At 38.8% G+C, this 26,452-nt stretch overlaps 3 protein-coding genes across 5 annotated transcripts; 1 reads left to right on the top strand and 2 right to left on the bottom strand.

The window, feature by feature from the left end:
* Window positions 1-111: 111 nt before the first annotated feature.
* Window positions 112-17,388, bottom strand: Vps13D (vacuolar protein sorting 13D). 2 transcript variants are annotated; one of them, XM_011634847.3, is made up of 25 exons: window positions 17,229-17,388; window positions 16,956-17,159; window positions 16,496-16,686; window positions 16,143-16,374; window positions 15,843-16,039; window positions 15,540-15,701; window positions 15,237-15,474; window positions 8,309-15,159; window positions 7,856-8,012; window positions 7,559-7,787; window positions 7,219-7,462; window positions 6,385-6,753; window positions 6,007-6,195; window positions 5,612-5,935; window positions 5,293-5,485; window positions 5,025-5,207; window positions 4,708-4,938; window positions 4,201-4,227; window positions 3,651-3,811; window positions 2,860-3,474; window positions 2,571-2,753; window positions 2,120-2,491; window positions 1,930-2,042; window positions 1,379-1,811; window positions 112-1,278 (listed from the first exon to the last, which is right to left on the bottom strand). In XM_011634847.3, the coding sequence occupies exons 2-25, from the start codon at window positions 17,050-17,052 to the stop codon at window positions 1,177-1,179; spliced, it is 12,093 nt and encodes a 4,030-aa protein (XP_011633149.2). In that variant the 5' UTR covers window positions 17,053-17,159; window positions 17,229-17,388; the 3' UTR covers window positions 112-1,176. The 2 variants fall into 2 exon arrangements, with proteins under 2 accessions (XP_011633149.2, XP_088935444.1); XM_089079318.1 differs by lacking the exon at window positions 4,201-4,227.
* Window positions 17,389-19,586: 2,198 nt separating this feature from the next.
* Window positions 19,587-22,285, top strand: LOC105424556 (dnaJ homolog subfamily C member 1). The gene is made up of 7 exons (XM_011634849.3): window positions 19,587-19,932; window positions 20,047-20,148; window positions 20,228-20,446; window positions 20,539-20,783; window positions 20,849-21,149; window positions 21,239-21,457; window positions 21,561-22,285. Exons 1-7 carry the CDS (start codon window positions 19,771-19,773, stop codon window positions 21,624-21,626), a joined length of 1,314 nt encoding a protein of 437 aa, XP_011633151.2. The 5' UTR covers window positions 19,587-19,770; the 3' UTR covers window positions 21,627-22,285.
* On the bottom strand, window positions 22,108-26,444 carry pea (ATP-dependent RNA helicase pea). Of its 2 annotated transcripts, none has more exons than XM_011634848.2 (2): window positions 26,302-26,444; window positions 22,108-26,218 (listed from the first exon to the last, which is right to left on the bottom strand). In XM_011634848.2, exon 2 carries the CDS (start codon window positions 26,191-26,193, stop codon window positions 22,582-22,584), a length of 3,612 nt encoding a protein of 1,203 aa, XP_011633150.2. In that variant the 5' UTR covers window positions 26,194-26,218; window positions 26,302-26,444; the 3' UTR covers window positions 22,108-22,581. The 2 variants fall into 2 exon arrangements, with proteins under 2 accessions (XP_011633150.2, XP_088935006.1); XM_089078880.1 differs by having other exon boundaries at window positions 22,108-26,221; window positions 26,302-26,438.
* Window positions 26,445-26,452: the final 8 nt, after the last annotated feature.

The following is a 26,452-nucleotide window of genomic DNA, read 5'->3' as shown; positions in this document are numbered from 1 at the left end:
TAATTCAAAAATAATTTCAGAACTTTTATGTCACATATTTTTTATGTTTTCAAAAGCTAATCATAATATCTTAGAATAATATAAAAGATCTTTTATATCTCAAGTCATATGTTATAGTTGTAACATTTATTAATCTGCTTAACAAATATCAACATAACATATATATGTGTATATATATATATATATATATATTACAAACATATATTATCTTTGCATTGTACGCCAGCTTTATAAAAGTATTTAAATTAGCTGACTATCTATTTGTACAGTTTATATATATTCTTATTGCATACCATGTTCATACATACATATAAATCATTCTGTATAAAATAATAAGGCATTGCAAAACGAAAAGTGCGAATAATTAGAGCAGAAAAGATTTGTGCTATTGAAAACATTCGTAAAAAAAAAAAAAGAGAAAAATGAACACGTCTTATAATATTTGTACTTACTAAGTTTATATATACGCTAAAAGCTTTGGTTGGACTATTTCTAAATATTGCATTAAGTATAGATCATTCCCTTTGTGAATAAGTAATCTATAATCCGTTAACTTTGATACATATATTTACATAGAATATTCAAAAAACATCGTATGTTACTTACAGATACCAAATCAAAGTTGTAAAGGAGAAATCTATTTTTAAGATCGAAGCGCTGATCTTAAGTTACAAGCAGTAAAGCAATTAAAATCGAAGCGTAATAAAATACGTAACTTTATTCTAGAGATAAAAAAATTTTCTATCTATATTGATTTCCACTGTGGTTGTGAAGAGAGCCTTTCAAAATAATGATCCTAAATATCCTGCACGCGCTGAACTGACATATGTACATTTATGTACAACATTAGAAAATTCTCGGCTGTATATATAAATATATATACATATGCATCTACTTTGTTTTTTTATACACGATCGATCCGTATCAAAAGTTTCTATGCCACAATTACAAGACGCAAAAATTAGAATTTGATCACGCTCAAATAACTTACGCCTCGTGCATTGGCGAGCAATTATTTTTACAGATAATTCGTATCAGTCTTCTTGTAAACTTAACATTAAGCGTCGTAACTAAGGCATTATAAACTCTCGTGCACTCTACGAGATAAAGTTAATAACTTGACTAGAGAAAATACGTTCAGGAAACGTGTTAGAGATAAGATTGAACTCTAGTCGATTACTTATAATGTTGCACATCATCCAGCATATTATCTGATGATGATAACGTCAAACTTCGTTCTTCGTGCATTCCCTTGGCATAATTGATTTGTTGTGATACCTATGAGAGAAAAAATGGTGGCAATGAGTTAAAAGAATTATAAGAAAAAAGAAAAATTTCATACCAATTTTGAATTACATCTCGTCTTTTATATACTTACCCGCTTCGCTACTTCTTCGTTGTCACAGCGTACCTTCGGTCGTCTTAACAATTCAGCCAATCCGTCCAAATTGACCGCGGCCGACGAATCGAATCTGGATATTAGCTCTATGTAATGCAGAGTCACGTTATTGCTTTGAATTTTTTGCATTGGCTGGCAACGCAGAAGATCCGCCAAACTGACTTGAGTCACCACTGCTTTTGTGCCACCAGAGATAACGCGTACTCTCTCATTGGATACCAGCACTTTAAGATTTTCCGAGCCGCTGCACAGACACTCGTAAGCGACGAAAAGTTCGGAATAGTCGCGATTGTTAATGGTGTATAAGAACTCTTGACCCTCAGCTTGCTGACGATTGTATGGCGGTAGCAGCCCGGTAGAACCACTGACGACACGCGGCGGTCGGTCGCGCTTTGGTATTGTGCGATGAGCACTACGAAAAAAAATTAATAAAAATGTTTAATTAAATGATTAAAAAATGTTTATAATAGTCGTTAGAAAAAATATAATTAGATAAATAATATAAAAAGATAATTATGAGATTATATTACCTTCTACTTGTCTCTCGTACAGCACTAGCTGTTTCCGTTGCCAGATCTAGAACACCGACAACAGGTTTCGTTATCGTACCTACTACTCCTCTTCCGAAACCCGCAAAGAAACCCTAGAATTTTGCATTGCTTTTAAGTTCCATAAATGATATTTATGTGAAGAACCCATATTTACATCTAAATTATTTACCGGAAAACCTTCATTAGTTGCTCCGTCATAGGTCTGTTTGAATATACTAGTGACACCACCCAATAAGCCAAAACCAAAACCCTTTAAACCTGCTACCAAGTGATCACTGCTACCCGTAGTGTTAGCTCGGATCCTCTGTCTGGCTTCTTCATGCCTTTCGTCCATAATCACTCTTCCTAAACCATCTGATAGAGACTCTGTCACTTTCGCTGCTGAGTTCGAAATTCCATGAGTAACATTCTTGACTAGAATCTTCACACTGCCTTCATAGATAAGACCAGAGACACCTTCCGTGACATCATTCATGAATCCAAGAGGATTTCCTAAGAAATCTACAGAACCTAAAATAACTGCAGCTTGCCACTTTAATTCCTGTAAAATACCATAACTTATTTACTAAATGAATAAACAGGAATAAACAGGAAATAAATAATTATTCGCATATTCGTACATCTTTGTAATGTTTTATGATGGAATGTATTAAGAATTGACTGCTCTCAAAAGGATGTTTCTTAACGAACGGTTCCAATTCGATAGTGGCATTTTCGAAATTAATTAGAGTCAAGCCTAATTTCCTCTTCACAGCCTGCAGATGATGTGGCAATTTTGTCGTAGTGAGTACGCTAAGTTTTACCTAAAGAGAAAAAAATTTATATATGTGTATTGTGTGAAGAAACGATACGTAATCAATATAACTTATAAAACAATAAATATAAATCTAAATTATACTACATTTATACCTGATTAGGAACGAGTTTCAGGGCGCCAAAATAATATCTCTTAGCGTGCGCGGCAGATACTTCCGAAATAAATCTTTGTGCTTTGAAATCGTTCTCGTCAAGCGGCACCTCTAGCTCCGACTTGCCAATTCCGAGAAACGCTGCCAATTTCAAGATAAATTTCTCTTCTAAATGTACGCATAAGGGCTTAACACTCACTATAACATGTTTATATATCTCAGCATTCTGATTTTTCGATTGTAGCTTTTCCACTGCTAAATGAAGAGCGGGTCGGTACTCATCCTCCATGCGAGATAACCGTGTCACGAATAAAACCGACGTACATTGCGCCTCGAACAATTGATTATCAATTTGCACGTCGCCAACGCTCAAATCCAATGTAGTGTTCAACGGCGTCCGCATTAAATCTAAAGAAATTGAAGCAAATCGTGCGAATAACAGCTCTTCTACTGGTCTTTGCGACACAATGGACAATCCAAGACCGGCTGGTAAATTCAGCTCCAGATTTAATTCACTAGAATCCAGTTTCTTGACGTCGGCATCGATCTGAGTGGGTCGATGACTTACAGCGATATGTGACCAATCACGTTCTTCAAGTAAGGCAAATGTTTTCTTCTGAAATATTGAAAAAAGTATGCAATAATTAATTCGGATATTTATATAGCTTTTTACTTTCATCAATAATTTGCTTTCTATATTTTTATTCGGATTTGAGTAGTAACGTGTGAAGTTACATTTTTAGAACAATGGAAGAACGAAAGCAAATAATAGTAAATTAAGCTGATATATACCCTCTCTTTAATATCTAGAACTTGCAGAACACGAGTCGGGCCGTCAGTAGTTACTCTGACCGATAAGAATCCAGAACCTGGCCGTAATTTTTGTCTTCCCACTCGTTGCTCGACTGGCGGTGGATTGCTGTGTGTCTGAGGGCCCAATACAGCTTCGCTCCCTATAGGACAGTGTTTCTTTTACTGCGCGTGGAAATATGGATGATACTATTATACGATTCAAAGAATTTGCGAATGCAAAAGCATTGTACGCCAGAGTACGATAACGCTGTGATTGACTCATTTCATACCATAAGTTATTTGGCAACTTTATCTCGAGAATTATACTGAGAAAATAGATTTTTTTCACAAAGAATTTTGAGATTTACAGACAATTTTTTTTCTCTATATCGCGCTTTGACGTTCATGGGAGGATGCATAATGCTCATGAAGAAAAAAAAAGAGAAAAAAAAGGGGCAAAACAAGCAGAGATATATTATAGTACACAATACTTATGAATGAACTCTTAGGAAATCGCCGATTTTAATGTGTACTCTGAAACTATACGTACACATTTGCCAACGGGCGACACTGCCGCCTGCAACATTCATGATCAATTTAGATCTCTTCAGTCGAAAGTAGCGGGAAAGGAATAATGACAAAAATAGAGGGCTCCTAACAACGATGGAAATTAGATAATCGGCAGACAAAATTATAAAAAACACAAAGTATATAATAAATGATAAAAAATAATAAATATCGCCTGTCATCAATATCTTTTTGTTCAAGTTATTTTGCCAATTCCAACGATACCGTACGCTCAATTCACTACCTTTTATATTTTATGCTTCGCATTTATAGGCAGAAGCATTAAATTTACATAATACACTCATTTAAAACTGACAATTAGCTTGCAAATAAAATGTATGTTGAATCAATACAAAGCAACGCAAAATAGAAATTATGTCTGACAATGAAGCGCGTGACAAAAAAAATTCACAATCTTTGCAAACAATTCTCATTGATTTAATTATTAAGCAAATCAGCAAATACATGCAAATAGAAGTAATGTCCCAACCTTCGTATAATCCCATAAAGCCATCTTTCGACTGAACGCACATATTTTTATGCGCACAGCATAAACGTCCATCGTCAGTGAATCGCCAGGTCTGCGTCGATCGTCGCCTCGGATCCGGCTTTCTCAGGGCAAGAGCGCAATAAGTAAATGGCTGTGGTGCGGTGCCTGCTATATCCAAAACAAATATTGTATCCGGAGTTTTAGAATGTTTGTCTCTCGGTGGACTGGAACCTTAAAAATCATGAAAACATTTTTTTTCTTCTTTTTTAATAAACACAAGTTAAAAGTATTTATTCTAGTTGATGTTCCTGTATTACCTTCGTGTTGTAACTGTCCATCGCCAGTCATTCTCCAAAGTTGTAACCTATCACCATATTGTTTCCTTCGAAGAGCAACCCAACCACCGGAACCAGCTTCCAAGACTAATCTCTGAGTTTCTACATCTAGCGGGTCTAGATTATTTTCGCCTGTCCCTAGATCAGAATCAGTCTTGAAAGTGCCTGTCAAAATAAAATCACATAATCATTATTTATTATGTACATATATAAAATCTATATTTTACTTTATCCATTTAGAATATAGTACCTGTAAACGCGATGTAAATAAAGTTTTCGTAAGTCAATCCTCTACCCTCTCCGAGTATGTTCAAATCATAAGAAGCTGTTACACCTCCGGGTGCCGTCAATACTAAACCGGCAGTTTTTATTGGTTCGTCCAGGGCATATGGTACTGACGAATGAGGTCTCACCGTCCACTGTAAATTATCTGGTACTCCAATCTGCAAATATAGATTAGCCATAAAATTAATAAAAATAATATAATATTGCAGATATATATAATATATAATAATTATAGAATACCATATAATTTTTAAACGTCATGCTTAAATAACATATAAATATACCTGATTAACAAGCAAAGGAACTTCCGAAAAATTGTCTACTCTTATAGGTGGTGGCATAGTATCGGCATCGGTAAATACGACAAAATAGGTAGTTTCTTGGAGTACTACATCTACCCGTAGAAAATGCATCTTGCCTGTTACATCCCTAACATTAATAGTCAATGAATAATTGTCATCCAATCTGATTCCACCTGACCACATACAATTCGAAACGTCGGTTATTCTAACGCAAAGCAATAAATCTTTATCCAGTCGTGGCCAGTGGAAAGGCATGTGACAGTCGGGCATAGTCGTTATATATGTTGCTTGGGCATCTGGATGAGACTGAAACCAATATTTACGTTGAATAATAAAAGTTTTTTTTTATATTATCATGACTGATTATTATAACTTACGACAGTTGTCGTAAAACATTTTTGAGCCAGTTCCAACGTGTAAGACGATTTATTATGCAACTGGTATCGTGGTGATAGCGTAACTACTGTAGTGGCTCTGTATCTTCCTCTTGCTGCGCGAGTGGCCACACTGATCAAATAAACTATATCGGGTCTGCCGTCGCGTAGACTGATTCTTAGACGATGAACCTATATAAAATAATTGTATAATCGATATCAGAGTAATTATATTAAACAACTTCTACAAATTTTGTTTCTAAATTCTTAAAATAATAATTGAAAAAATAAATATACAAAAGTACATACGTACGCATGTAAAAACAATAAAGTTATGATAAAAATCAAAATAAAGAGATTTCTTATATGAGATACACTTACGTGAATTCCAGGCTGCAGATGAAAATGCTGAGACCACTGTGGTATTCCATAAGGATGAACTTCTGTTCCAATCCTCACTGATAAAGTTCTACTGGCCTCCTCGTCACTGAATGAGAATAGTAAGGGCGCCACCATTCTTGCTCTTTCGTGTTCTTCATATTGTCCCGCTGCCTCGATACCTACTCCCTCTTGTCTGAACACTAATGGCAATCCAGTCTTGTTTATAATCCAGTAAGGTACAGTGATGTTGATTTGCATGGCTGCACCTTTCTCCACAATCACGGCTGCCTGCAGATACAGTATTCTGCTGGCGGAATCCAATAATTTGAGACGAGCAGAAAAAGAACTGCTGTTCGGTGGCAATATTATCTGAAATGCACATACACATTTGATTGGTCTATACAAAACAAATTTGATCGAAATTAGATGTTTTAAATAGATTTTTAGATATTAAAATAAATTTAGTTTTATTTCAAATTTATGTATTCAAAACATCATTCAAAACACTTAATTTCAAGATCAAGAACATCTTTTATAGTATTGTTTGTATCTTAAATTATTATTAAAATGTGATAAATAGATAAAGAATAATATTTAATGTGATTGAAGATATATAGCTTTATAGAAAAACAATTAATTCAAAATAAACGAGTTCGGGTTTAACCCTTATTTCTCATATATATTTTAGTATTATAAAATAGTGTTTGTTCCATTTGTGAGTTTATTCAATCTAAGATCAATTATCAAATGAATCTGTCGCAGTGCTCTGTCAATTCAGCTTTAAATAAAAATATATAATATAAAAATGTATTAAAAAAATCATATCCGTCGTACCACCCCGTATCCTGGATATCCATCCAATTGAATAGTGATTTCTAGTTGCTCATTCAAATTAGCACAGTGCAAATCTGCATTGCAACCAGGCGCGATTCTGCCACTTTCCATACCAGCCTCATACATTAATTCGTACGGCAGTAAATTTGTCAGTGTTATGGGAGCCATTACTGTAATTGTATGCGCTGGTAACACTTGTATACCATCAGGTGGATAATTATTTCGTCTTACACCGATGCACATTCTATAGAAAATACAAAAGTTTTTTTTTTCATATACCTGAATATATTAGTCTGTTAAATTTCGAGTTGCGTCGAAAAAAAAGGTTTGTTTCATATACCTGAATATATTATTCTGATTAGTCCGACAAGTGACGTAGTTCTCTGTCACCTCTGATGGTTTCTTAACCACCGTCCAATCTACCGATTCCATACAATATTGGAATTGGTAGTTTGAAATCAGAGGTTTGAAGCACATTTGCACTCCAGTGTGCGTCAAAGGTACAGACGTCACTGACTGCGCTGGTATTTGCAAAATTCTCCCAGTGTTGGTCGAAATCAGTGGCAAGTCTGAAAGTATATAATTTTTGGTCAAATTTACTAAATATCGTGCGATTTATGAAAGATAAAAAACTAACATCCAAGTTGATTTAATGATTTTTCCATCCTGATCTCAATCGGATGAACTAGCTTGTTAGAAATTTGAAGAGCTGATCTAATAATGACTAATTTCCTAGCGGAACCTTCCAGTTCTACGGCAAACACGACTCTGGCTTTCGGTATGATTGACTGAAACTGAACATTATTTTATTACTATAATAATATATTTATAACATTGCAAGATAAACTTTGAACAATTAACACAACGTGTACAATATAAAAATGTGTACAATATAAAAATATATATATATATATTATAAAAGTGAAAAAAAAATTAATATAATTGGAAATTTATAAAATTATTAAAAAATTTTAATTATAAAATTTTATAAAAGAATATGTAACATCATAAAATATGTTATATGCAAGACAATATGAATGTTGTATGTTTCAAATACAAGAAATATAAATGCAAAGTAACATCATCTTACCTGAGATCCGATAATGTCAGCGTTTGCATGTCGGAAATAAATACCCACGCGATCGACAGTCACAGGATCCACTGATTTCCACCCTTCAACCAGAACCGCAATCTGGTGTCTTCTAACAATATGTGTCGCATGATGCCTCAGCTTACCTCTCTCTTCGAACGTAAATGGCGTTGTATCTCCCGGAGTCACCTCGAGCCATGTATCATCTTTATCTAGAATGTTCTTCGATGCTGCTTTGCCAACGTCTATCGTCTCGTCTGCAGTGGCAATAAATGTTTTGAACCAGAGCCGACAACCAGTGTCGTTTTTCAAGGCAAAAGGTATGAAGGGTGATCGACGTCGATATATCTGCCCTTTGGTTGCCGATTTGCCAATGATTGTGCTTCCGTTGGATAGATAGTAATCCTGCGTCCAATTATGTTTGACCAATTGTACAAGCTCTACCAACGTCAGCGTGACGTTAACATTTACAGAATCATAGGAGTTGATAGACACGCGTAATCTCTTTGGATCAAACGAATTAGTAAACATCTGTTCCCACTCGATGTTCGCCCGCCAGGGTTCGATAAACGGTTCCCAACCGCTCAGCACTCGATTGTAGTAGTCCACGCCGATAGTAGCTGACAGCAGGCCAGGTTGTTGACTCAATTTCCGCATATTGAAATCTGCCAGTGTGATCTCCAAAAGCGGCACATCCGCGTCGCGACAATCATCGATAATACAAATCCGCATGCAGGATACCTGCAGTTCTATGGCTCGAAAAATTGACTCATCGTTCATTATGACCGTCTCGGCACTTGATGGCACCGCATTCTGTGTCAACCACAGAGCGGCATCATCCAACTGGCCATCACAATGATCTAATGCAATTCTGCAATCGGCCTCAGCAAAACCTAAACTGACCAGCTTTCGCACCTGGCTATCTATTATCTGGCTATCTTCCGCTACTGCTTCGTTAGATCTCTGCTTTGCCCATAAGGTCTGTTTGGGAAGCGAACTTAACATCCTAGAGAACATGGTAACATCATGGTAGCTCAGTCTCACGCATAATGGCTGCAATTGAATTTCCAGACATCTATCCTGAGTTAGATCCAGACTTGCCCCGACCGGATCAATAATCGACAGGGCGGTTTCATTTTCCAGGCCTAGGATGCACGAAAATAATTCGCAATGTGAGAGATTGCAGGAGAGCGACTTTTCGCCTTCTTGCGGCATCGAGCGATAAGACAGAACAGCAGTGGTCTTGAGGATTACGGCATTAGTATCAAGAATCGCGGTGTCCTCGACAATGACTAGCTCGGAATCCGTAATATTGATCTTCAGTTCGAATGGTACACCGGTGACCGCGGAGGTGTCGACAACTTCGGCCTCTTGATTAACAATTGACACGTGCACGGCATCAGATATAGGTTCCGGTTCCGGTGAGTTTAGTAATAAAAAGTCTCGAACGGCCTGCCACCAGTCCAGAATGGCAGTCAATCGCATGCTATGCAGCAAAATGGTAGTCGCTGCATAGGCCTTACGCTTTCGATGATGCACCTCCGCCTGGACGCGATCCTGCGCGGTCTCGGTGTCGGTCGAGTCCCTCAACGGCTGTAAGATTCGAGTGAACACGTTGCATTGTCGGTCCACTGGTTCATTTTGAAAACGCGTGTCCGTAATCAGAATCTCCTGCGAAACCAGATCGATATCCTGCGAGCCATCGCTCAGCGAGTCCAACGTTAGCCGGGACTTGATAAAATTGACACAGGCGAGCGCTGCGATGTTGTGACTAGGATGTAATTTCACTGTCACGTTTACCAGCTCGAGAATTATGCAGGATCGGGTCCACGTCTTTGTGCGATTGTCCACAGTCGGGATTGCGTATTCCACCGTATGATTTAAATCCTGCACGAAGAGGCGCAAGTCATCCAGATTTTCGCCGATGTTGTAAGACAAAAGGCCACGAATCAGAATATACTGCGCTGGATCCAGAGCGCAGTCCATTGTCGACAATATACCGTGCACACTTAGATCGGGTATATCGCGACTAATGTAAGTGTCGAGATTTCGCTCGATGCGCAGTCTCAGATGGCACTTCTTCGTGAGCAACGAGGAACCCATCTTCTTGATGAAAAAGCCGCCTACCATCAGAGCGTCCGCGTCTTCGTTCAGACTCTCATCGCATTTGAGTCGCTGCACTGCGTACACATCCATGTTGACCAGCTCAAGCAACATCACGTCCAACAAGCAGTCCGGAACAGTCAGGGAAGTATCAAATCTGTTGTGTGCCGTAAGTTCTCCCAGATCCAGTAGGATCAGTTCATCGGATCTGGAACTCACCGGCAGCAATATCACCGGCGCGCCAGCGTGCAGTTGCAACGACAGTCGCGTGCCACGTTTGTTCATATCTATAACGGCACCAACGCCGGCCCGCAGATTCCGCATGATGCTCCAGAGTTGCGAGAAGTGGCCGAAGAAAGTCTGCAGCTCCGTCACAAATCTCTGCGTATGAACGTAATGCACGGCGGACATCTCCAGCTTGAGTCGCGCATCGTGAGGTCGATCCTCGCAATCGGCGTAGCTCGAATATTGAAAGTTCAATGCTTTCCTTCCGGACGACAAGAATCTTTCACGATAAAATCGGCCGTGCGGTGTCAAGTCTAACAACGACATCGAGCCCAACGATCCCGACACTTTGATCTTGCCATCCACCGTCTTGAGAATGTGCATGCTGGCGTTGGACACGTTCGCCTTGGCTATCTCGCGCTCCAGCTGCGTCAACACTAATGTCAACGATCTCACTTCTATCTCCGTTTCCGATCTCACCGGTAAATTGTCATCTGCCTTACTCGCGCCGGCACCGTCGCTATCCAGCGTGGCTCGATGCGCGGCGATCTCGTCATTCGCCGCTCCGGACAAGCCTGCAATTCCAAAAAAGTCAAACACCACCATCCATGATTCCACGCTTATCACTAAGTCCAGGCAATTGAAGTCCACGGTTACCATTTTGCGATGGAACCGATCTTCCGGGGCGACACAATCATTCTCTTCAGGACGCGTCATGGTGATACTTATTAATACCAAGTTCTCTTCGCTGGTGATACCGCCGGGCGATGGCGGTGGGGTGTTTGGTGTGTCGGCCGCCGAGATCGGCGGCTTCCTGCGCCAGTGCGCCGGAATCGCGTCGTACAAGGTGCAAGTCTCCAAACGATCCGGTAGACTACCGCGACCAAAGGCGTTCTTGTATTGTCGCAGGAACGCGAGATCTGGACACGATTTGGAGGCGCCTGTGGACAGTTTTGCACGAGCGGGTGCTGACGATTGCATCATGTAACGGTGCCGCGAACCGACAGGACACAGAAGATCCTCTATCAAGAGAGAACGCAGAGCAACCTGCACGCTGGATTCGTTTCGATGTAATTTATCATATTTGACGATGAAGTCGCGCATCGACAGCTCTACCACTGGCTGCTCCGAATGCGCCTGCTTCAACTCCACACTGAGGATCGGCAGCTCGAACGAGACCTTCACGCAAAGGTCAAGCTTCTCCGAATAGTCAGACATTCCATCGATATCGTCATATTCTGAGACCGCAGCTGTGGCAGTCACGGTAGGCATGGAAAACAATCGATGAGTAGTATCGAGCAATTGCTCATATTGGCCGCGCGATAGTGATACTTTCAACGGCGTTATCACGGCACCATGTACCTGCACGATTGGACTGTTGTTCGTATAATCACCATCCAGCAGAAAAGTCATACTTTGAGTTAAAGTGTTCTGTTTTTCTACCAGGATCTTCAATGTTGTGTCGTGCAATATCGGTTTACCCGATTCCTTGCACGAGTACATTTCCTCGGCTCTCGGTAGATTGTTTTGCGACTGTCCGATGTTGGCGGATACCTCGAGGGAGTATAGATTCATATCGCGTACCTCTAATGTGACCTTGTGCTTAGCCATAGATCCCAGATGGGGTTCATGTCGCAATGACATAGTGCCCAGATGAGCAACAAATACCTGTCTGCTATGTGAAGAGCGTGGTATAACAAGTACTGGACTTTCTAGAAGCACGTCTAATCTCAGCGACAATGCGTTAGCATTGTCTAAATCGACTGAGACACTTGGCAATCGCTTACGCGGCGGAATGATCCAGTCGTCAGCATTCACTAAACCGATAGCCATGTCAGTAGCGGCTGCGCTAATTTGACGCGCAAAGTTGCTTAGATATTGTTTGAATTCATCGGCACATGAACGCAGTTCCGATATCAGATGCGGCGCGTGAGTGTACCAAACACTGGCTACACGTATCGTAAGATCGAGATCGATTTCCGCGCAGTCCTCTTCGCTGGTTTGTCTGGTGTTGCGGTTGGCCACGAATCTAAACGCTTCCGGTTGATCCGATAAATCATTAAAATGCTCAAGCGGATGATGCTGCGGATCCGCTAGGGGATCCCTGCCCACGCTGATTATTCGTTGATGAGTCTTCCCGGTTGGCGTCTGATCGAGAACTTGCACCCCTCCGAGGGAACCCGAGATTGACGTATTCGCGGCCAACGTTGCCTGTATTCGTGCGTCCGACATAGTTGCAGTAGCAATTTTCTGTCCCACCAAGTGATTGTCCTGTACAACCGCGCGCAAGAGTAGCACGTTTAAGCGGTGAAAATCGAAAGTGATCTCAGTTCTTGTTGACATCGACTTTATTTCCGTATTCTGACTCGATAAGGAGTCGTCTCGACTTACGACGTATGTCGATCGAGATTTCTGTAGCGGCAAGATTCTTCGGAAGAAACCTAACAACTCCACTATCGTTTCCTGATTAGCTATGATATCTAGATTATTAAATTGTATATTTGCCATTCTCAGACTTTCCGTGAAATCCTCCACCAATGTCAACTCTATGACGATCAGTGCTTCTGAGTCTAATTTTTCTAGGCCAACCAAGGAATTGTTCCTGGGTGAATGCGAGGTCTTACTTTTACTCACTAGACTAGACAAGGCATTGGTCAGAGCAACGGGTGAAGTTAGTCGTGGTGCTCTTGTCGAATCTGGTGATTCTGGTGACTCTGGCGAGACGGGTGATGTTGGTTCTGAATCCTTTAAACTGCCGGAAACGCTATCCATGCCAACATGTTTATGACTGGCTACTAACAATTCGAAATCAGGTCCAAATTCCTGAAGAGCGTCGACTAGAAGCAAACCGTGAACGGAAAGGGAGACGCTTAGATCTGCCATTCTTTTACTGAGGGCTACTCGAACACCAGATACTTGCAGCTCTGCTACACTGCGACCTCTCGACTGTAATTCAAAGGCCATCTGATCAATAATAAATTGTACCATAACCGCATGGCTTAAGGAACGATCCAAATTTTCCTCTTTTCGTGGACTCTTTGGTTCCACATTGATTAATTCTGTCTGCGGAATACCAGCGGAGTTGGAGAAACTCGATAATAAGTTATAAATTAGGCGTATTGCACCAACTTTCTGTTCGTTCACATGTACTACTAGTCTTGGTAGGTTACCGGATACTGTAACGGATGGAAAGTTGGGATCTGCAGTGGTGAAGACACGTCGTTCAATTTGTAACGATATATTGAAACGTTCGAGAAAATGCAAGCTCGACATGCCTCTCGTACGAACGTGTTTCCAATTGTCTTTTGTTTTACCTACTAAAATCTGTAAGTCCACTAGATCGATGGAATATTGGTCGTACAATTTTTTATGTAACTCTGTTTCAGATAAGCCCTGGAAATCGTGTAGAGAACCGTTTTCTTGACTACCAGGCGGAGTGGAACACGGTGTCTCGTATCTCTCATCATCTTCATCGTCATCATTATTGGGCGACTCTGTTTTCAGTGTCATCTGATTTACATCCGCATTGTTCGATAAATGTAATTTGCCAAAATCAACCATTACCACAGCTGCACTAGAATCAACAAAACTCTCCACTAATAAGATTTGTGGCGCAGAGATCTTAAACTGTAAATCCCAAGACGAACGGTATACGAAATCGCCGTCTAAAATCTGTTCCCAATTTTTAATCAGCTGCCTCCTCGTGCGGCGCTTCATCGCTTGAAATCGTTGATTGGACGACGCTGATCGATGCGGTTTGCACATAAAGTCTATCAGCCAATATATCACAGTTGGATTGTATACGATGTCCAAGGATTGCGAGTACACGTGTAACAAATGATCGACATTGATATGCAGTGGTCTTTTCTCATAAATTAGTTCGAATAGATGATGTGGCATCTTTGTCAATTTTTCTGATGAATTACGGATACGCGAGGACATGCCACTGAATGCAACTTGAGGTTGTACTAAAATGGGAAATGTAGAATTCTCCGTAAGAAAATCATGCAGATACAATGCGCCTAAACTGATTGAAAATTTGTGCGATCCCGATCTGGGTCGTGATTCGTAGCTCAGGTTCACTTTTTCAAATTTTAGTTCTATCACGGTTTTTTTGCCATTGTTATCATCTTTAAAAGTGCATAATGATACCGCGCCCTGTACTAAAGCGAAATTAAATTGTCCAAACACTGTGTCTCGACGTAGAAGAGTGTCATCATTCATGGTATCCGCCAAAACATCTAATAGCTCTCCATCAAAAGTAGTCGAATTACTTCCGTTTTGCTGTGTTCCATTGTTGCTGTGAGGTGTTTTCGAATACCAGCCCCACCATTGTGGAAACCATTGTTCGAGCATACCACGTCCTTGTGGCACGTTTATATTGTTTCCTTGTTGTGATTTCGCAGGTTTTATATTGTCCATAGCTAGTTCTCTCAACACCCGAAGTTCATCAAAATTTCGCTCATTTTCGACCTTGTCTTTTAATATTTTAATTTCTGAAGGTAAGATCGATGTAGGTGAGCCTAAAAAGAAAGGAAAATTTTATAAAATTTTTAATAAAAAACTGTCAATTTGTAAAAGGAACGATATTTATTTGTACCTAACAATTTAGTGTATGCTTGAACATAACAAACATTCTCTCTGGCTCTGAGAAGCATGTTTTTCCAAGATAGTTTCGGTTTGAGCGCATCTCTGCCGAGATGGCATCTGGCGGCATACCTCCACCATTCTTTACAGGCTTCTTTAACAGGGATTACTGGCCTACAACGCCACTGCTGTTTACGGCGATCTATACGATCAAGCTCTTTAATACATTTAACCATTTCATCATATTGAAGCTAAAAGAATAATTTTTTATTCATCAAGTATATTCAATTATATTATTATTATTCATAATACTTACATCTGTTATAGATAGTGGTACTTCGTCCAAGAGCAAATCTACTACAATACGCGGCTTGTTAATAGATCTTAATGGACGTTCAGTTCGGTCTCTTTTAATATGCGCTCTTGCATTTACAGGTGATAAAATATGCCGCTGAATTTTATTTTTGCTCATAGCGATCTAAAAATCAAATCAATTAAAAAATCAAATCAATTAAAAAATCAAATTACTAAAAATCAAAATTATATAAATAAAATATCTTTAATAAGTGAACAAGAGCTTAATTATGCTACATCGCGCGCACTGAGCTCTATATCTTACAGCCAGATCGCCTAAATTAAGATCACCAAAGAGTTGATCTTTCTTCACATGGTTCCAATAAATTGAAAGACCATCGAGTTCCATTAACTTAAATGATGCATCTGTAAGATTCCAGGATGTCGAACTGGGTATCCAGCTAGCATCACAGCTTTGCGCAGTTAATGCTCCAATCGTAATCCCAAATGCAATACCATTATCTGTATATACAGAAAAAAACAAGTTTTATCATAAAAATATCAAATGAATATGTAAAATATAAATTTTTATTTATATTCAAATATGAAATATTTTTATGCTTACCATCTGATAATGTAATACCATCTTCATATCTAATATGAACATCTTTGATATTCAATTGTAAATTTTCAATGATATTCGTTACCAAAGATGTGCCATAATTTAGCCATGAACTATAACTCGAGGCGTAATAACTTGGATCATGCTCTATATCAGCTCTCCATCTGGCTTCCAAAGCATCTAGTCGACTGAGTTTATAATCCAATATTGCTTGTTCCTCCGCTTCATTGTCATACTAAAAAATTTTTAATTTATGTGTAACATATATATTTATCCTTTGTGTAATCTATTAAGATTATTAATTTAAGATTATTATTTATTTTTAAGATATAATCAAAATTCTAAAAATACTTTACCTCATCCAAATTAATTGGTCCGGCTACTAAATAAAGCTGCTCTATACCTATCACCCATGATGCGGTCCTTATCTGCCTAACTGGTACTTGCAATTTGACTTTACCAATAAACCCAGCCTTGACTTCTATTGGTAGTCCAATGTGACGCAGAGCCTCACGTTTTAGAGGTAAGTTTTCCAGCTCAACTTCACCTAATACAAAACAGATATCTATTAGAAGAACAATCTATAAATGCAGTAACAAAGTTTAATCGACTCTTGAAGATAATATTTTTCAGGCTCGCAAAAGGTAAATATATAAATTCGTTCATAATAAATTAATATAGTGTAACAAATAAAAAATACCTATAATTAACCTATAATTAACAAGTTAGTCCTTTTAATTATATTATGTCACCTGAGAAAGCATTATAATGCTTTTTTCAGCATAGTGTAAAATGCGTAAGAAGACATAACCTCACCCGATAACAAAGCTATGCTCAGCTGATCCGTGTTTAGATTCTCCACGTATTTGCCGAGATAATTGTTCAACACCCAAGCGACAAGTCCCTCCAACATTTTGCTCGAGGAATATCTGTGCCACTGTCCAGTCGGAGATATTTGCTTGACTACGCAGTGACCTCATAGGTTATGTCTCTTTTATATCTCGTGCGAATTCTTGAAATCTGTGAAGTAACAACACATAAAGTTGACGCATTCAAACGGTTTGTGTCTGACGCTCACGCGATCGGTACCTTTTATGTCTCAACTATCGTTGCATCCCTCGTGAAAAATTCGTATTTCACCATCGAATGCAAGATCCATTTCAAATAACGGTTTCTTTCCCAACCGGTTGATAACCACCGTCAACCACCAACAACCGTGACAACCACTGCCTGCGGCAATCACAATACGACGTTCGTGCGTCATATGCGGATCATTTTGCGATTGGAGAATGCACCCTCTATTCTCAGATTTTTTAAATTTTCAAATATTTCTAATTTTTTATTACTATCGCTATTAAATTAAATATTTCACAACTCCCTTCGTCATTCATCGTTATTACATTAAAAATGGATCACTCGATTATGATGTCATGCTTTATAATTATCTACTGATTAGAATTCCTCTTGATTTATATTTTTTATTTTGTATATTCTTAGAACTTTTTTATGTGAACATCCAGAGATGCGGCAGCGAATTGTTAGAGAATTTTGTGAAATTCTGGAAATAATAAAAATTCGTCTTTTATACTCGCAAGTCTCTCTTCTTGCTTCTTTCCGTTCGTTGATTCATTTATGGAAGAAATAAAACGCAGCATTTTCATTTAATTATAATTAATTTTAATATTCGTTTAATATTCGTTTAATTTAAATTAATCTTAATATTTATTTAAAATCACTACGAAGCGAAACGGAATAATCTTCAATGCAATCAATCGAAAAATGTAATACTGGCACTTGAGTATACATTTTACAATATACATTTTACAATATACATTTTACCATTACATTTCATCTTTTTCTAATTCTTAAAATTAAAAAAAAAGATAAAGTTAAATCAAGTAATCTATATTAATCAAGTAATCTATATTAGAAATAGATGCAGTTGCGGAAACTATATGCTTTATTAAGTAAAGAACAATCTTTTATTTTAGATAGTCGTCTTTTAAACTTATTTATTTTCTCACAATTCAATTTTGTCTTTTATTTATTTAGTCCTTTATTTTACGAGCGATCCTTTTCTAATTAGAATTTCAATGTTTAATCGTACCAATAAATAAATTTTAAAATAAAATATATAAAATATAAATATATATAAATATAATTTGTCTTGTGTTAAGTATATTTAATAATTAATTTTTAATTAAAATTATTCAGATTAGATCCGTTTTCATTTTTTGTTATTTCGAACCTATTCTAAATTTAAATCAAGTATTTGTTCTAAAACATAATCGAACCAGTTTAAAACTGCATAGTATCCCATTTTGGTTATATTTTTGATTATCATGTAAAAAAATTTCGTAATGCGTAGATTTCTGACGGTCACAAACTTGGAACAAAGCTCTAAAATTTTCACAGATTTGTCCTCGAAGAGAAAAATAATCACGGTGGAATAATGGATTCTAATTTCGAATGATCTGAAAAGCTCATCACGCCAAGTCGATTCTCGCGATTCCACGGATATCGATCATCGACTACGTCGTGATGTGCCGACGTAATCGCGAGTGATCACGGATGCGAGACACGAGTGACAATGTGGCACTTGCGGCTCAGGGACGCTTTCTTGCGCATGCGTATTTAGATGCAGATTCATTGAAGTATCACGTTTAGAAGAAAAAAGGTATCACTTGATCTTTTACTTAATTTTTACTGAAATTTTTTATATTATATAAAATTGTTTATAATTATATACAATTGTATTAAATATACTTAACACAAGACAAATTATATTTATATATATATTTATATTTTATATATTTTTTTATATATTTTATATATTTTATATATTTTATTTTAAAATTTATTTATTGGCACGATTAAATATTGAAATTCTAATTAGAAAAGGATCGCTCGTAAAATAAAGGACTAAATAAATAAAAGATTGAAAATTGAATTGTGAGAAAATAAATAAGTTTAAAAGACGGCTATCTAAAATAAATAACTGTAAAAATCGTAAAAATTATATAAAAATTATTTAATTACATAGAATTTTAAATATAATTAATATTAGTAACCTACAATAACATTAATTTTTTAACAAAGTTATATTTTTGTAAATATAAGGAAAAAAAGTATATAATAAAATACATTTGTGTTTAAAATAAAATATTTTAAAATTACGAGCATACTTTTTAATGGTTCCCTTTTGGTTATATCCCTTTTGGGTATATCCATATTATATCCATATTATGTTTATGTTTAATAACAAATAACAAATAATAAATAATAATATTTATTTTTAATAACAATAATATTTTATATAATAATATTTAAATACTTACTTTACTTAACCTATTTCATCCTAGCATGGAGCCCGCCAAAATTTTAACACCTATTACATACGTATGTCATGTTACAGCCCTAGATATGACTATTGGTCATAATACGCATGCGCGAGAAAGCGGCCCTAATAGCAACACTGCTGCGGCAAAAAGAGGATTTCTAACCTGATTCCCGGGCCGCGCTGACCGATCAGGGTGATCGTCAACGAATTGGCATTATGTCTTAGTAATGCATAAATATCGCACGGTGCAACGAAAAGAAACGCGCGTGTATTGGTACTAACTATGTCTACATGTGGGCGAAGATGAATCTACCGTCGATCATTCTCGGGGTTCTCTGCTTCCTGGACGTGTTCATTAGATCCTCATATGCGTGGGACAACGACGAGCTGGAGGTGTTTGATGTAGTCGAGGAGGTCAATCAAAATTTTTACGATGTGCTGGGCGTCACGCAGGTATTTCCTTCAGATATGTTTGAACGATATTTACAGTGTTGATATAATTGCGCAAAAATGCATGCAAAGCAACGAGCTTTAATTAAGATTGACGTAAATTGTTTTTTTTTCTAGTCCGCGAACGCCTCGGAGATCAAGAAGGCTTTCAGACGCCTGTCGCTGCAACTACACCCAGATAAAAATTCGGCAGAGGATGCGGAGTTGCAGTTTAGAAAGGTATTTTTAGTAGCGGAAAAGCAAAGGATGCTGAATTTTTTTAATTAATGTTGAAGTTTATTTCATGCATTCTTTACAGTTAGTCGCTGTTTATGATATTCTGAAAGATTCTGGAAAGCGACAAAAGTATGATAATGTGCTCATCAATGGACTGCCAAATTGGCGATCGGCAGTATATTATTACCGTCATGTCCGGAAAATGGGATTATTGGAGATGAGTACTATCTTGGTTGTAGTTATCTCAATAGGGCAATATCTTGTAGCTTGGGCGGCATATTATGAAAAGCGATATACTTATGTAAGTAATATTTTTTTACAATCAGTAGAGGTGTCCTTTTTTTATTAGACAATATCATATAAAAGTTAATGCTTGCTATATTATGATTACAGGAGCAAGTTTTTGGTAGTAAACTTCAAAAAATGCAAAAGAAAAATAGAAAGAGCAAAACAGAAATTCCAGATCTAGATGATATTTTGGAAAAAATTCCTACTCCAAGCGCATGGAACATTCTTCCATTCCAATTAACAAAATGGATAATAAATTCCGTGATAGCTATACCTTCTACTGTTTGCCTTATCGTCCAACTCTTGAAAGAGAGAAAAGAAAAGCAAAGGCAAAAAGAAGAAGAGGCATTGTAAGTATATAAAACTGTGTTCCGCTATTCATACTTCTCGTCTGATTTAAATGTCTATATTTCAGAGCACAAGAAAACGAACAGCCTGAACCTGAAATAACGCGCAGCGTCAGAAAACGTAGGCCCGGTTTTACTCCGCAAGAAAGAAGTAATAATTTTAAGGAGACTAGCAAGAAAAAAGATTGTGATTATTCGAATCACGTCAATGAGAAACCAATGGTATCTGGTGGCTTGTGGACTGATAATGATATATTAGAATTGATAAAATATGTGAAGAAATATCCTGGTGGAACCCCAGAACGATGGGAGAAAATCGCGAACGTTATGAATCGTACCGTTGCGGAAGTTACGCACATGGCTAAGAAGGTTATTATTGGTACTTCAATTTTTGCTTCTTAACGAATCGATTAAAAAAAAATGGAGTATTTTGAAAACATGTATTTTGTTCTCGTTAGATAAAAGAAGAAGGACTGAAGCCTAGTGAATCAGTGGAGGAAGTTTCTGTGGAAGAGAAACCGAAAAAAATCAAGACCCGTAGTGAAAATACAGTCAGCACTTCTGAGTGGAGTCAAGAACAGCAAAGAGCATTAGAGGCGGCTCTGACGAAATATCCCAAAGGTACATCTGTAGATAGGTGGGAAAAAATTGCAAATTGTATTGAAGGAAAGACAAAGGTACGATTACTCAAAGTATATATACTGTATATTTCTTCTTAGATTCTATATATAAATTTTTTAATTTTTATTTAATTCCTGAATTATATCATTTTTTTTACAGGAAGAATGCCAGGCACGTTACAAACAATTGGTGGAATTAGTGAAAAAGAAGCAACAATCTCAATAATTCAATTTGAATAGAATTGTTTTCCCGAAGATATACTTTGTATCATCGAGCCAAGAAATAGTATTACTGAACGATATCATAAGTGCGGAAGTAAAGAAAAGTGATATTTCCTGATTACACAAAATATCAATTTGTCTTTTTGGAAAATTACAAATTTCCTACAAATTCTTTTATACGTGTATCGACGTGTTACATATAAAATGTATATGCGTCCATGAACAAGTTGGGTTATTATAAATCAGAAGTGAATTTAAGAAAAAGAACGGAAAGAATAAATAAGGAAATCTTTCCTGTCATATTATTAAATGTTATCGAGAATGTATTTATTTAATAAATTTAATAATTAATTAAGAGGGGAAAGACTGAAAAATATATAATCTTCAAATAATGTCCTCTTCTCTAATGAAAAGACTGATTATTCGATTCGTTGTATCATATTTTACCGAAGCAGATATTTGAAAAACAGAAAGAATATCGTAAATTTAATGTGACATAAATGAATATAATATATTACAATGTTTACAAGTATGTACATCGCACAGAGCCCTGTAAATAATTCTTTTTTGTAACTACATTCTTGTACATAATTCAATAATCGCATTACATTTCTCCAATCTTATCGTGGCATTCTAATAAAAATCGATTCAACATCTTCGCCACGTCGTAAATTGTATTCATTTCTCGCTTCCTAATAATGAAAGCATTTCGTTACACATATATCAAGAAAGCTATTACATTACACATATAAAATAAAAATGTTCTTTGTTTCACAGTCTTGTTATTATAGATGCAAGAAGTTTTGCTACATAAAAATGATAAAAGCTACACTACTTTGAGTCAATACTAATTTCGGTCATTCTCATCATTTTCATAAAGAGAAAATTATACACAAAAGTATAAATACATCAAATTATTATAACAAAACGATATTTATATAAACTATTAAGCGTATTTTTTAGTTACGTCGCCTGCGAACACGAGATATTCTCCATGCATTCGGCTCTTCATACTTATTATAGAGCGGCTCCAGTCTTTGATTCTTCTTGAATTTACTGAGCTTGGTTGGATCGCTGAACTTAAAGAATGCGGGTGCAAATTCCACCAACCACTTCGGATCGATGGTCGTCACTTCTCTCATGTACTCCTTAGTAGTCTGCACCAATTCGTGATAGATTACCCATTCCGGCTGGCGATTGAACAACGCGCTACTCGGATGAATGTATACTACTTGGCTATCGACCAATGTCCTGTATCCCTCTTGCGGGTCTTTTTTTGCGGCATTTCTGAAAAATCCCGAGCACACTGCCTTCTGTATACGTACTGTGTTCTTACCGGCTGACACTACGTCCAGTTTGTGTCTGTCCATTATGCCTAGTAATTGTTTGCGCACATCCTGAGCGCGCTTCAATGTCCTGATTTGTACAAAATTCTCATAGCACCACGCGTTACTTAGTTTGTTATTTTTCCAGGAATTATAAACTGCCAATAAAGTCAAATGATCACCCTCGGCTTGGTTGAATTTGGCCTTCTTTTGATCAGCTAAAGCTTGCTTATCTTTCGGTCGATAGAAGACGTTCTGCACGGACAGCATACTGACGATAGTTAAAATCTCATCTGAGCACTGAAGATGTACGCTCATGATCAGCATCTTAGATAGATTTGGCTCTAGCGGGAATTCCGCCATTCGCCGACCCAACCGTGTTAGTAGACCCTCGTTGTCGAGGGCACTCAAACTGTGTAACGACTCTAACGCCATGATTAACGACTCCACCGGTGGCGCGTCCATGAAATCAAAGTGCAGAAGATCGTTGATGCCCATAGTCTTCAGCTGTAACACAGTAGTAGCTAAATTTGTACGTTGTATTTCCGGAACCGGAGTAGGCAACATCTCGTCTCTGTAGGCCCGCTCGGTGTAAAGCCGGTAACACTTTCCAGGCCCCGTTCTGCCGGCTCTTCCGCTTCTCTGCTTCGCCGCTGCCTGGCTAATCGGCGTCACTATGAGACTATCCATGCCGGTTTTAGAGTTGTAGACTTTCTGCTTGACGAAACCAGGATCGACGACGTAATATATACCGTCGATCGTTAAACTGGTCTCGGCGATGTTCGTGGCAATAACGACCTTGCGTGAGCCGGGCGGTGCCGGCTCGAATATCCTGGTCTGCATTTCCGAGGGCAAAGCCGAATAGACCGGAAGAATGATCAGTTCCGGCACGTCCGGTCCTAATGACTTCATACGTTCATAAAGAATTTCACAGGCAGTATCAATTTCTTCTTGACCAGTGAGGAAGAGCAAGATGTCACCCGGCGGCTCACGCAGGTGAATTTGCATAACGGTGATCAGCGCGGCGTCCAAATAATCCGTTTCCGGTTCCTTCGTGTACATTACCTCGACTTCGAATGTGCGTCCAGGTATGGTGAAGATCGGCGCCTCGAAAAAGTATTGCGAGAACTTGACTGCGTCTAGAGTAGCGCTGGTAACGATTAACTTAAGATCAGGTCTACGACCTACCGCTTGCTTCAATAGGCCGAACAGCACGTCTGTGTGTATCGTTCGCTCGTGCGCCTCGTCCAACATGATTACCGAATATGTTTTTAGGTCGAGATCCATCAAGCACTCGCGCAGCAACATACCGTCTGTCATGTACTTGATGCTGGTTTCTGGTCCGGTGCAATCTTCAAAACGAATGGTGTAGCCCACTTCCTGGCCCAGGCAGCAGCCAAATTCCTCCGCTACTCTCTTGGCCACGCTCATGGCCGCGACACGTCGCGGTTGCGTACAGCCGATCTTGCCACGCGCGGTGAAACCGGCCTCCGCCAGATACTGCGTGATCTGCGTCGTCTTACCCGAACCGGTCTCTCCGATCACAATCAGGATCTGATTATCCGTAACTGCTTTAACCAAATCATCGCGCAGTTTGTAAATCGGCAGACTCTGACGCTGCTCCAACAACGTCAGGTTGGTCTTCTTGCCGAAAGAAGACTTCTTACCGCCTATTACGTGCTTCTTCCATTCGGGCAGATCTTGCGTTTGCAGACCAATGCCGCGCATGTTCGCCGCCAACGTGCGGCTTTCCGCTTCTGGCAACGGGTCTATCCAATTCTTGTTCAATCCGGTAGGCACAGAGTCCATCTCCTGTTCGCGCTGCAACATCTTTTGTTCCCTTCGCTCCTTCGCCAAGGCGCTCTGCATCATTGCCGCCTGCGCCAGCGAACCGTCCGGATTTTTTACTATTCGCACTGGACTGAGATCGCCTAGTGCTCTGCCATGACCATGCAGGAATGGTGGTTCCTCTTCAACAAGCTCGATCTCCACGTCCTCCTCCTCGTCATCCTCCCGCGGTAGAATCCCGGTCTCTGTATCAAACTCCGGTAACTCGTTCCTGTCGATGCACGATGCTGCCAGCATCTGCTTGATCTCCCACTTCTCTGGTGACGACAGACGTTGCACACGCTTTCTCGAGTACGTTTCATCCTCGTCATAATTACCCTGAAGTTCCAACAAAGAAGTAGGCCTATCTGGATTACGCAGATGCTTCTCGTCTTCATCTGCTTTTACAATCGGCACCACGGGATTTAAATCCCTTCCAGTTTCTTGATCGACGTCCTTCATACTCAAGGATACTTTTTGCCCGCCAACGCTGAGAACTTTTACCAGAACCTTCTGTCCTCTAGAAACCACGTCACTCGCATTCGCCACTCGACCCTCTCTCCTCAACTGAGAGATATGAACCAAGCCTTCCCAGCGGCGTTTCAAACCCTCCAACTGAACAAAACAACCGAACGGCACGATGTTCGCAACTTTACCCGCGTAAATTTTATTTACCTCCGGTTCCGCAGAAAGTGTCTCCTCGACAGATTTGGATCTGGATCTATCGGCGTCACGTTTCCTCGAGTATCTCGCGTCCCTGCGATTGCGAGACAACGACCTCCTGCGTTCCCGTGACCCAGAACGCCTTCTGCGCGTTCTGTCACGCGATCTGTGACGTGTTCGCGATCTGGAACGCGTCCTGGATCTATGTCGCCTTTCCTTCCGATCTAATGATCTAGATCTGTATCGTCTCCTGTCCCTCGATCTGCTTCTGCTTCTCCTTCCTCGCTTATTCTTTTTCTCGATATTGTCAGTCCGATCGTTACTTTTTTCGGTATTTGTAGACTGCTTTTTGTTGGACGGCGCGAACGCCTCTAAGGAGGCCATAACGTCGTTGACAATGTCCTCGTCCTTGGCGTCATTCGTATCACGCTGTAGATCCTCGTTCGGTAATGCCAACACTGGGAACTTTTGCGCCAGTTCATCCTGCCTGCTTATAGACTTGGATGATTTCTCGGTGGACGTATTTGCGGGCTTCATGTGTTGTATTATCCTAAGGAGATTAGCCATGAAGGAATCCGAGAACTCGGCTCCATTCTCAATCAGTACCTTCTTGAACGCTGGAAATGTGCTGTTCTTCTCGGCCAGATGTATTATGAACTCGGCTAAGTCTTTATCGTTTAATCCCAAGTGATTCTCCAATTCGGTACAGATTTTCGACACCAGAGACAGATGCTCTAACCTCGTAACCTCCTCCATCTTATGCGACGCTCTCCAAATACGCCTGCTGATTTATGCTATTTAGATCTGGATCTTTAACCGACTAAGAAATTAATAAAAATTTTTAATAAAATGCGACGGCCTTACCGATATTATTGTTAAAATCCTCGAGATCAATGTTTTGTACAAATGCAATGTTATATCAGCTGCATCACACGCTAGAAATAAGAATATGAGCAAGTGAGAGACATCACGCATGCGCCGAATCTTCCGTCATCTTTGACTTTTGGCGAAATCT

This window comes from Pogonomyrmex barbatus, unplaced genomic scaffold, assembly GCF_055798465.1.
Source record: "Pogonomyrmex barbatus isolate J1 unplaced genomic scaffold, ASM5579846v1 scaffold3, whole genome shotgun sequence".
Lineage (NCBI taxonomy): Eukaryota > Metazoa > Arthropoda > Insecta > Hymenoptera > Formicidae > Pogonomyrmex > Pogonomyrmex barbatus.
The sequence above is the reverse complement of the archived record's forward strand: the minus strand, read 5'-3'. Positions and strand labels throughout refer to the sequence as shown.